At 45.6% G+C, this 12,574-nt stretch overlaps 1 protein-coding gene across 1 annotated transcript in view; it reads right to left on the bottom strand.

Moving 5' to 3' along the window:
* The window catches only part of PARVB (parvin beta), an 81,211-nt gene that overhangs the window by 22,690 nt on the left and 45,947 nt on the right, over positions 1-12,574 (bottom strand). Inside the window, exons 7-8 of the mRNA XM_065423564.1 lie at positions 7,897-7,955; positions 6,121-6,140 (exon numbers count right to left, since the gene is read on the bottom strand). Coding sequence (XP_065279636.1) covers positions 6,121-6,140; positions 7,897-7,955 — 79 coding nt within the window. The remainder of the gene's footprint in view (positions 1-6,120; positions 6,141-7,896; positions 7,956-12,574) is intronic.

The raw sequence follows: 12,574 nt of genomic DNA, 5'->3' as shown, positions 1-12,574 counted from the left end.
AATGTCCCCCATGCAGGCGATTGTCTGCACCCGTTGGTTGTCAAACTGCGGCTGTGGGTAGTATGGCTGAGGGCGAGATTGGGGAGGGAGCTGATATTTTCCCGATCTTTGTTCTGGCTGTGGCGTGTATATATCGAGGGATTTTAGAGTGGCTCGGGATCTTTCAATGAGTGTAAGCAGTTCGTGCGCTCAGAAAATAGTTTTTGTCCCTCGAATGGGAGATCCTTGACTGTATTTTGCACCTCCTTAGAAAATTCTGAAAGGTGCAACCATGATGCACGTCGCATTACTACCGCAGTAGCAATGGATTGGGCAGCTGTATCAGCTGAGTCCAGGGAGGCCTGCAGGGTCGTGCGGGCTATTAAGTGAGGGGCAGGAATTGTTCCCTTTTTTCCTCTGGCAGATCCTGGCAAAGTTCCTCCAGCTTAGAATAAATTTTATAATGACATTTGGCCATAAGGCCTTGTAGTTGGAAATTCGAAATTGGAGGGTAGCAGATTAATAGGACTTTCTGCCCAAGAGATCTAAATGTTTCCAGTCTCGGTCAGGATGACCGGATCGGGATTTGCATTGATGGCCCTTCTCCTGCACCGCATTCACCACGAGAGAATTCAGGGCAGGATGTGAAAATAAAAACTCCACATTTTTTGCAGGTACATAATATTTCCTATCTGCCCATTTGCAGGTAGCGGGGATAGAGGTTGGAGTCTGCTAAAGAAGGTTTGCAGGTTCAAGTAGTGCACCATTAATAGGTAGGGCAATTTTTGTTGTTGAGAAGGTATAGAGAATGTCAATTGGTTCATGTTGTTGTTCCTTGACCTCCTCAAGTGGGATGTTTAGGGAGTCAGCCACTCTACGAAACAGCTCCTGAAAGTGACGAAAATCATCCACCGCTATGGGAGGTGGTGGCATGACGGCTTCATCAGGTGAAGATGAAGAAAATGGGAGGACCAGAGGTACCGCCTCATCCTGCTCTCCTTCCAGTTCCTCCTCCAGTGGTGGCATTGTGGAGAATGTGGTTCTGGAGGTAAAGAGATCGTTAAGGAGGGGATGGATGGAGGTCAGCATGTTTGCAGCGGTGGGGGATTACTGAATTGTGCCCAGGGGTCTCAATATGGCCAATTAGGGGGAAAGGGAATATATGGTTGCATCCATGGAGGCCCCTGAAAAGGCTGGGTGCCCTGAATTGCGGCAGGGTAAGGCTGATAAGTTGATGTCAATTGCCCTGATGTTGATGGGACGAGAGTCTTGATTATCACCCACGTCCTCCTCGACATCAGGAGATGCTATCCTTGTGGGAGAGCGCGAAGAGTGTGTCACTTAAGAAGTGGGTGAGACTTGGGACACCTCCTGTCTGAGGAGTGGAGAATCTGGAGTGTCAGATATAGTGAGGCTTGACAGCTGTATGAACTCCTGAGGGTGATCTCTGGTCAGTGCCTGTGTTGAGCATGGTGCTGAGGTGTGATATGGAAAAGAGTCAGCAGATGGCGCCAGAGAGCTTTTTGGAGCCATAAGCTTTATTATGGGGGTTCTCAAACTGGGGGTCGGGAGGTTATTACATGGGGGCTCGCGAGCTGTCAGCCTCTACCCCAAACCCCACTTTGCCTCCAACATTTATAATGGTGTTGAATATATTAAAAAGTGTTTTGAATTTATAAGGGGGGGGTTGCATTCAGAGACTTGCGATGTGAAAGGTATCAGGGGGTAGCCGTGTTAGTCTGTATCTACAAAAACAACAAGGAGTCTGGTGGCACCTTAAAGACTAACGGATTTATTTGGGCATAAGCTTTCGTGGGTAAAAACCTCACTTCTTCAGATGCATAGAGTGAAAGTTTCAGATGCAGGCATTATATACTGACACATGGAGAGCAGGGAGTTACTTCGCAAGTGGAGAACCAGTGTTGACAGGGCCAATTCAATCAGGGTGGATGTAGTCCATTCCCAATAATAGATGAGGAGGTGTCAATTCCAGGAGAGGAAAAGCTGCTTCTGTAATGAGCCAGCCACTCCCAGTCCCTATTCAAGCCCAGATTAATGGTGTTAAATTTGCAAATGAATTTTAGTTCTGCTGTTTCTCTTTGAAGTCTGTTTCTGAAGTTTTTTTGTTCAATGATAGTGACTTTTAAATCTGTAATAGAATGACCAGGGAGATTGAAGTGTTCACTTACTGGCTTTTGTATGTTACCATTCCTGATGTCCGATTTGTGTCCATTTATTCTTTTGCAGAGGGACTGTCCGGTTTGGCCAATGTACATGGCAGAGGGGCATTGCTGGCACATGATGGCATATATAACATTAATGGATGTGCAGGTGAATGAGCCCTTGATGGTGTGGCTGATGTGGTTGGGTCCTCTGATGGTGTCGCCAGAGTAGATATGGGGACAGAGTAGGCAACGAGGTTTGCTACAGGGATTGGTTCCTGGGTTGGTGTTTCTGTGGTGTGGTGTGTAGTTGCTGGTGAGTATTTGCTTCAGGTTGGGGGGTTGTCTGTAAGCGAGGACTGGCCTGCCTCCCAAGGTCTGTGAGAGTGAGGGATCATTTTCCAGGATAGGTTGTAGATCGTGGATAATGCGCTGGAGTGGTTTTAGCTGGGGGCTGTATGTGATGGCCAGTGGTGTTCTGTTATTGTCCTTGTTGGGCCTGTCCTGTAGTAGGTGATTTCTGGGTACCCGTCTTGCTCTGTCAATCTGTTTCCTCACTTCCCCAGGTGGGTATTGTAGTTTTACGAATGCTTGATAAAGATCTTGTAGGTGTTTGTCTCTGTCTGAGGGGTTGGAGCAAATTCGGTTGTATCTTAGGGCTTGGCTGTAGACAATGGATTGTGTGATGTGTCTTGGATGGAAGCTGGAGGCACGTAGGTACGTATAGCGGTCAGTAGGTTTCCGGTATAGGGTGGTGTTTATGTGACCATCACTTATTTGCACTGTAGTGTCCAGGAAGTGGATCTCTTGTGTGGACTGGTCCAGGCTGAGGTTGATGGTGGGGTGGAAATTGTTGAAGTCCAGGTGGAATTCTTCAAGGGCCTCCTTTCAGTGGATCCATATGATGAAGATGTCATCAATGTAGCGCAAGTAGAGGAGGGGCACTAGGGGACGAGAGCTGAGGAAGCGTTGTTCTAAGTCAGCCATAAAAATGTTGGCATACTGTGGGGCCATGCGGGTACCCATAGCAGTGCCGCTGACTTGAAGGTATAATTTGTCCCCAAATCTGAAGTGGTTGTGGGTGAGGACAAAGTCACAAAGCTCAGCCACCAGGCGTGCTGTGGCCTCATCAGGGATACTGTTCCTGACAGCTTGTAGTCCATCCTCATGTGGAATATTGGTGTAAAGTGCTTCTACATCCATGGTGGCCAGGATGGTGTTTTCAGGAAGAACACCAATGCATTGTAGTTTCCTCAGGAAGTCGGTGGTGTCTCGAAGATAGCTGGGAGTGCTGGTAGCGTAGGGTCTGAGGAGATAGTCCAAATAGCCAGATAATCCCGCTGTAAGAGTGCCAATGCCTGAGCTGATGGGGCGTCCAGGGTTTCCGGGTTTATGGATCTTGGGTAGCAGATAGAATACCCCTGGTCGGGGTTCTGGGGGTGTATCCATGTAGATTTGTTCCCGTACTGTAGCTGGGAATTTCTTGAGCAGATGGTGTAGTTTCTTTTGGTATTCCTCAGTGGGATCAGAGGATAGTGGCCTGTAGAATGTGGTCTTGAAGAGTTGCCTGGCAGCCTCCTGTTCATAATCCGACCTGTTCATTATGACAACAGCACCTCCTTTGTCAGCCCCTTTGATGATAATGTCAGAGTTGTTTCTGAGGCTGTGGATGGCATTGCGTTCTGTACGGCTGAGGTTATGGGACAAGTGATGTTGTTTGTCCACAATTTCAGCCTGTGCACGTCTGCGGAAGCACTCTATGTAGAGGTCCAGTCTGTCATTTCGACCGTCAGGAGGAGTCCATGCAGAGTTCTTCTTCTTGTAGTGTTGGTAGGAGGGTTCCTGTGGGTCAGTGCACTGTTCAGTGGTGCGTTGAAAATATTCCTTGAGTCGGAGACAACGAAAGTAGGCTTCCAGATCACCGCAGAACTGTATTGTGTTCGTGGGGATGGTGGGACAGAAAGAGAGTCCCCGAGATAGGACAGACTCTTCTGCTGGGCTAAGTGTGTGGTTGGAAAGATTGACAATGTTGTTAGATGAGTTGAGGGTACCACTGTTGTAGCCCCCTGTGGCAGGTAGGAGTTTAGATAGCTTACTGTCCTTTTTCCTCTGTAGAGAAGTGAAGTGTGCATTGTAAATGGCTTGTCTCATTTTTGTAAAGTCCAGCCACGTGGAAGTTTGTGTGGAAGGTTGGTATTGTATGAGAGTCTCCAGTTCTGAGAGCTCATTCTTGATCTTCTCCTGTCTGCTGTACAGGATGCTGATCAGGTGGTTCCTCAGTTTCTTTGACAGTGTGTGGCACAGTCTCTCACCATAGTCAGTGTAGTATGTTGATTGCAATGGATTTTTTACCTTCAGTCCATTTGGTATGATGTCCATCTGTTTGCAGATGTGAAAGGGGTCACCAGTACAAAAGTTTGAGAATCACTGCTTTAGTAGGAGTTTGCAACCCTGCCAGAGTCTCTCTCAGAGCCGAGAGCTTCGGTGCCGTGCGCAGCGTCAGAGCCAAGCGCTTCCCTGGAGCTAGCTGTTTTGCCGGTGCCAATGGTGGTGCCAACAGCGTCATCGACACCAGAAACGGACCCAGAGCCGCGGTGGAGGTAAAGGGCTCTCTTCAGTCGCCCACAACCGGAGGTGGCGCTGATAGCTGATATTTCGTCCTGGCCCGGTCATTAGACTTACTCTCAGGGGCTGAGGTATGTCTACACTGCCGTGGTAAGTCGACCTATGCTATGCAACTCCAGCTACGTGAATAACATGGCTGGAGTTGACATACCTTAGGTCGAGTTACCGGGGGGGTGGGGGGCGGGCGGGGTCTACACCATGGGGGGTCGACAGGAGAAATTCTCCCATCAACTTACCTTACTCTTCTCGTCTACTGTCGATTTGGTGGGTCTTCACTAGACCTGCTAAATCGACTGCCTGTGGATCAATCTCAGAGCATCGATCCCAGCTGTAGTGTAGATGTAGCGTAGGAGCAGCTTTGTGCCTCTTGTCAGAAGCCGTTAGCACCACGGATCTAGCCGGGGATGGCATTCCTGCGGTTTCCACCTCAGGAGCTGAGGGAGGGACCACTCTCTTCTTAGTATCAGCCCAGTCAGAGGATGATCTTCCCTTACTCGTGGGAGGGGAGTGAGGGTCGGCAGACAACCTTACTCATCGTGAGGGTCTCTCCAGTGAGGAGTAAGAACCAGGGTTCGACGCTGGTTGCAGGAATTTTTCCACGAGGGATAGTTTGAGTTTAAGGTCCCTCTTTCCTTACTCTTGGCTTTAAGCCCAGACAGTGGGAACACTTCTGGGAAACATGTCCCTCTTCCAGGCAATGGATATACTGTGCGTGGCCGTCCATTATAAAGAAAGTGGCCCCACTTAAACCTAGAGGAGCCAGGCTTAAGGACGAGGGAGTAGCATCCCTGGCAGGAATTAGGGAAAACAAAAAACTAATTACATGTTTTAATTTTTTTTAAGGATGAAGGAGAAGAAAAGAAAATGAAGGAGCTAACTAACTATGAGAGGGAAAAACAGGTAAGAGACTATCTAAATTACGAAGTAGGCTCTGCTAACTGTTCTGTTCCAGACCACAGGCAGTAGAGAAGGAACCGTGGGCGGTCAGACTGCACAGCGCGGGGGAGGAGAGGTGCGCATCTGCGGTCTGATGGGCACTGCTATCGAAGATCTCCGACTCCAGACGCAAAGGCGCTGCCGCACCTACAATGGAGCACCCACGGGGACATCACTCGAAGTAGTAGTTCTGGTTCTTTTGGTAGCTGTTCCTTGTGCTCCATTCCCCACTCCTCCCTGGCGCTTCAGGCAGGACTCCCTACAGCCAGTAACAGAGCTGTCCCAGCCACGTGCTCCTGCCCTGTGCAATTGCCTGCTCCACTGTCCTGGGCTACCCGAGACACACTTATAAGAAACACAGAGATGCTTTGTCAATGTGTTTGATAGGGCAACTTCCAAAGGTTAATGTGTTACTTACCAAATCTTCCCATCATCATCCTGCAAGTGAGAAAATGAGAAAACATACATTTAGTTCATGAATCCCTTCAACGAAAAGACCCTGGGCTTAATGGACCTGATCCTGTGCGGTGCTAAGGACCCTCAACCCCCACTGAGGTACAAGTCTCAGCACCCAACAGAATCAGACCCAACATGCTGGAGGAAGAGAATGGGCCAAATTTATCCTGGGTGTAACTCCACTGATGTCAGTGGAGTTACACCGAGATCAATGAGGCCCAATGATGCAAAAAGTGTAATTATTACTTTTCCAAGTCTAAGGGTGAATGAATCAATATATCAATTTATATTATTATATACCAAATCCGTGTATACATTTAGATAATAGATTACATTACACAGTTCAGAATAAGCATTGCCATGGTTAGATATATCACAGTTTTATTTATATATATATATATATATATATCTTATATATGGTTTGCATATTTGTGTCATGGAAATAACAGGCACATACTACACATGAATCAAGTCCTCAGCTGGTGCAGTCAATGGAGCTATGTAGATTTACATAAGCTTAGAATCTGGCCCATCTATATGTATAGAAGAGTTTTGTGGGAGTTCTGTACAGGGTTTAGTTTTGTTGGCTGTTTTGGGGTTAGGTTTCGGGGGGGGGGGCGGTTGTATTTCTAACTTGTATCAGAGCACTTAGGATTTTAGATAGGTGTCTTATTTATTTAGATCTACACCATATAAAAATACACACTTAATTTTACACACACACACACACACACACACACACACACTAGCACCTTTCCCCCTAAAACAAAACACTTTACAAACTACATCCAGCACCACTGAACCGCAGCCACCTCTGAGAAAGAGGACTGCCAAGCACACTGCACAAGCTGGAGGAAGGAGAGTAATTTGGCCAAAGACACCATGGCAAACCTCCATTCCCCTTAAAAGGGCCATAAGAGCTTTAATGTCTACACAGAAAAGCTGTGCCCTCATTTCTGAAGGTTTCATCCAAAAGGACCCCCACGGAGCAAACCACCTGGTAGTCCACTTAGCTACAAAATGATAAAAGGTTGAGACATCCCTACAGGGAGCCTAGACACTGATGATGTAAGCCCCTTGTTAACACTGCCTTTATGCCCCATGATGGAGAGTCTGAGCTTTCCTTTTTAGCCAAAGTGCATTTCTATCCCTTTTCCTTTGGGAGAACTGTAAAAACAGAAAGCGATGTAGATCAGCTGCAAAGATGAAAAGGACTATGCTGCTGGGCTCCCACTGTGCAGCACGAGGATGGGGAAAACTTACAGATCCTTCCCACACTCAATTTTTGTGTGAAAGCAGTTAGTTAATTTTGAGGAGGTGTCCCAAGGAAGCATCTTGCTGATCCTCCCCAAATTCTCTATACTGCTCCTTTAACAGTGTGGTGCAATAAGGATGGACAAAAATGGATTATACAGAGGGGGTAAAGGAGACAGCAAAAAATTGTTGCGCAAAGATCATCAATGACGTATTAGGGTAAAGCTAAAATCATTTGTTAAGGAGAAATATTTTTCCTTTGCAATGTATTTCCAGCAATAAAGTGGCTTCTGCATGAAAAAAGTTGTGCATTAAGGGTTTCACAGAGTCAGTTAATCTGTTAAACAGAAGTTTTATGCTCTTTCATTTTGAGTAATGATACACCATACATACCCCCTACGCTCCGCTCCTCCCCACCCCCACCCCCCACACACACTCCCACTCCCACTCCCCTCTATCAGATGGATAAGGATTTTCTGCTTACTCTGTCGTGGTTGTGAGCTCCTCTGTAACGTGAGCCGTCTGGAGAAGGCCTTCCCGTTTCTGGAAACCAAGATATAAAAGTCAGAAAGTGGAACTGTAATGGAGGAGGAGTTCATAAGAGTTCTGCAGCATTCCTCTCTCATTAGCATCCCAAAGGAGTGCACACATTTTATCTAGCTTTTAAAAATAAGTTTCTGTAGAGATGGGGCAAGGCAATTGACACAGGGGGTTACGATTTAGCACAGTGGCATTTATCAGACTGACAGCCAAATGAATGCTTAGGAGGCATACATCTGCAGCCTATAAATTCACTAGCAAGTCTCCTCAGGCGACAGGAGTCTAAATTCTGCCTGGATCACAAATTAGAGAGAGAGAGTTTGTCAATCCCATCCGAGGTCCCCAGTGGATATTTGTTCATGACACAAACATCAACGAATGGTTTAAATGAATTGGCAGACCCCAGAGCAGTCTGGGGCTGGGATAACAAGGGTTGTTACCAGAGGTCAGGGTTGAGGAGCACTGGCAGAGCTATCAGTGTGTGAGGGAAGCTTGCCCAGCACAGGAATCTAAATGTGGTTGAGTTAGTCTCTCTCTTTCAGGAGTAACAAATTCACTGAGGAATTGGGGGGGGGGGGAAGACTGGTTATTTTATAATGGAAGTTATTTCCCTTTTACTGGACTTTTCAGGATGATTTTCTGCATGACTATGATCTGCTCTGCCCTACAGAGAGCTAGTGCGTGGTGAGACCCAGTTACAAAACAGGTTTCCCCAGACTCTGTTCAAACATGGCCTTTATGCTGTAGACGAGACCAAGCTGTGCTTTAAGCATGTCCCTGTGCCATGTTGGAGCCTTGGGGACACACTTCATTGCTGTAATTGGGTCCTCCCGTATGGCAGTTTTCTAACTCAATGCAGAGCCAGTTTTTTACTTACTTACATTCATAACTTGCCCTTCCACTGACTACATAGGTACCCTACAAAATTAAGGGATACATCATTTCCCCTCTGAAGGAAGAGAATTTTTTTCCTCTTCTTTCTCTCACAGCTTTAGATGCTGTCTTAAAGAGCTCAGATCCCAGCAGCTGACTTCCAAGCAAGTCTTGTCAAATTGACTTATGACTTGGGTAACTTGGACTGCTGCTTCAGGACTAGCTCTAGTTCTGGTATCCAAGGCAGGCAGGAAGGAAACCCTCCTATTCCTTCCCATGCCCTCTCATTCATTCTTGACAGTTGAACCACAAACATCAACAAGAAATGGTTGTTAACGAGAACAGCACCGAAAAGAGGCACCCCACTCTGAAGCATTTCGTTTAACCCAAGAACCATTGCAGGAATTCCTTCCTGTCACCCTGTCTTCACAAAACAAGAACAGTTTTGCTGTTTCTAGGGAACCAGCGAGCATGGCCTGGAGCAATGTTGGAAGCAGCTGTTATCTCCTGACATTTTGCTGTCATGTCTCCTCTCCGGGGCCTGGCCCTGTACTGTACTGAGGGCATCTGTCCCACTGTGTCTTAAGAACACACCAAATCCATCTCATGAATACATCTGATTCTGCATCCATCAGGTGGCCAAAGGATTACTGCCTGGGTGGTCTAATAATATAAGATGGGATGACCATGACCACAGGGATGGACAAATAAGGAAGTCTGAGTGAGTGCCAACACCGAGTGCTAAGCAACTGCTGCCTTGTTTCCAACCCATCGTTCCTCTGCTCTGCTTCCGAGATGGGCTTCTGCAGCCTCCAGCCACCTTACAGCCCAGAGGCAGGAAGCAATAGCTGTGAGTGAATGAATTCAGAAAGTAAAGCTGGTGACTAATGGGTCTTAAATGTTAACAAGGAAGAACAGAAGTGAATCCTGCTCCTGGGTTGGCTGGAAACAGTCACTGGAGGAAAAAGTGCTGATTTTTAGGAGCTGAGCATGCTGGTCCTACAGCAGTCTTGGCACCTAGTCCCATGGACCTGGCCAGCCCAGGCACAAGTGATCAAGGTTTGGTCCTGCCCCTTTACACTGCAATCACGGAACAGACTTATTTTTCCATGAACACCACATACCTTCCTCACCTCTGGCCTCTGACTTGGGACTCCAGCTGTTGGAGGATTATCTCAGATATACCCCCCAAAAACCTTTTAGTAGCACTGAGGCCAGATGTGCTGCACATTTGTGACATTAAGTGGACTAGGAGAGAGATGGACTCCATCTAGGTAAGCCTTGAATATAATCCCACAGAAACTATGCATAGTGGATTTAAGCACTGTCGTTATGATGATTTATGAATAAGTCTTTCTATAGTCTCCTGATTTAAAATATTTCTCTATTATAAAAAATTAACTGATGTGAATTTATCTTTCAAATGAAAGTTAAAACTCAGGAAGGGGAAGTCAGCTGGGAGCAAAGCCTCAGGATTTTCAGTTCTCTGCTTTAGGCAGGTACATCAAGGGTTTCCTCTTTTTGAGGGGGAGAGTGCTGAACAACTCATATATTAAAGCTGTTCAGCAGGTGCAACCTTAGCCCAGCTAACTCAGTATCCGAGGCAGCTACTTCTAGAGTCGTACAAAACAACAAGTTAACTTGAGCTCAAGACTTCATGAGTAACTGTAAAAGTCAGATTGTCATGCTAAAAACAGTTTATATTTCATAAGCAAATCATTTAAAAAAGAAACAAAATAATACCACTGGTCAATTTCAAGAGGCAATTAATACTGATTTTGCAACAACCCACCCTGAAGTTGGACACACTGCCATCTTGTGGAGTCTGTCATAATACAGTTATTAAGTAGCAAGTGTATGGTTATGCTGTACTAATCTCTCTGTTATGTGAAATATATTTCTTGCTATGGGTGGTACAGAGATTATAGTTCTTCCTGCAAAGAGAGAGAAAGCAGAAAGACCTCTTTTAAACATAAACTTGCATTCTGCATATACTGTGCAGCGTGCACTCAAAAGACTACGAGGTATAAACCCAGATCAAATTGCACAGTTTTTCCAGATCCTACATGTCCCCACCTTTAACTGAATAATTGAATCCAGACAGCACGGGAAAGCATTAGCCTTTCTCCTCAAATCCAAATCAATGTTTTAAAGAAATGGTAGAAAGGGCATTACATCTTTCAGGACCTACATAGACTACTTCCTCTCACCTGCAGCATGATGCTATGATAAATTTGTTTTATTTTATTGAGTAGGCTCATAGAAACCAGAGAAGGAAAAGACCTGCTAGATCACTGAGTGGCTACCAGGTTATGTGTTAATAATACTTAACACTATTGTAGCGTTTTCACCCATAGATCAAAGTGCTTCATCAATGTGGATATATTATCCCCATCTAAAAGCTGGGGACATTGAGAAATAAGGAAGGTAAGGCAGGAATTTCAGAGGCACTGACCTCAGTTGTAGCTGTGAGTGCTCAGCATCTCAGGAAACAAATAATGAGGCCCAAAGTCACATAGCAAAAGCCAGGAACAGAACCCAGTTTCCTGAATCCTAGTCCCATGCTTTATACATTTGACCACGCTCTCTCCCTAGGGAAGCTACTGCAGGTTTACCTTGCAGACTTCTGAACCAGCAGTGTAAATGCCGGGAATTCTATTCTAATCCACCCCACTCACACATTTAGCCTTAAACAAGGCAAAGCACTTCTATAAGGGATCCCACATCCCTAAGACACCAGGCACCAATGACTACACTTACCCAGAGAAGTCCAAACCCTATGGCTGGAATTATTTAGCTATTGTAAAAAAATTTATTAAATAAAAAACTGAAAAAAAGAACACACCATTGAAGAAAACAGCAAATATAGCAATAAAGAAAAGAAAAAAGAAAAGAAGCTAACTTACAGCAGAATTTAAAAAAAAAAAATGGAAATACATAGGATTTTTTAAAAAGTAGAAGCTGGCAGGTTATTAAATTAATAACACCATGGAAACAGGCAGAGGTTAAAAAAGTAATAATTAAATGAAACTGAATCATCAAGTTGTGAATTAACCCTGTCTATGTAACCTCATCATCTTATCACTGCTACCCTCACCATTCCTGCATTTCTCCCTCCTATTGTTTGTTAGGACTTTTCTATATTGGAAATGGTGAGCCAGTTTAAGTGAGACCTTGTCTACACCACAAATGCTTTCCCAGTATAGCTCTATTGGCAGAGCCTCCTAATGAAGACGCAGCTTATGCTGACACAAGGCATTTTTCTGCCAGCACAGCAACACCACCTCCCCAAAGGACATGAGCGATGTTGACAGAAGCCCTCTTCTGTCAGCATAGCTGTGTCTACATCGGGGGTTGTGCCAGCATAGCCATGTTGGCTAGGAGGTGTGGTTTTTTCACACCTCTGACCGATATTGCTATTCTGACAAAAAAAATCTGTCAAGGAGACCTGGCCTAAATCAATTTAAATCTGATTTAGTTAATCCATGCAAAATTCCAAAGTGGACATACTTAGGCCAGGTTTAAACTACAAAGTTCTTTTAGCACACCTAAGTTGGTTGGGGTGTGGAAAAAAAAAATCCTCTAGCCACTTATATCTATGCCAGCTAATCCCCCAGTGTAGATGCAGCTATATCAACAAAAGAGGGCTTCTGTTGACATAGCTAGTATGGTTTGGGGAGGTGGTATTACTATGGCTAGGTCTACACTACCCGCCTGAATCGGCGGGTAGAAATCGATCTCTCGGGGAT

The sequence above is a fragment of the Emys orbicularis genome, chromosome 1 (assembly GCF_028017835.1).
Source record: "Emys orbicularis isolate rEmyOrb1 chromosome 1, rEmyOrb1.hap1, whole genome shotgun sequence".
In the NCBI taxonomy this organism is placed as follows: domain Eukaryota; kingdom Metazoa; phylum Chordata; order Testudines; family Emydidae; genus Emys; species Emys orbicularis.
The sequence above is the reverse complement of the archived record's forward strand: the minus strand, read 5'-3'. Positions and strand labels throughout refer to the sequence as shown.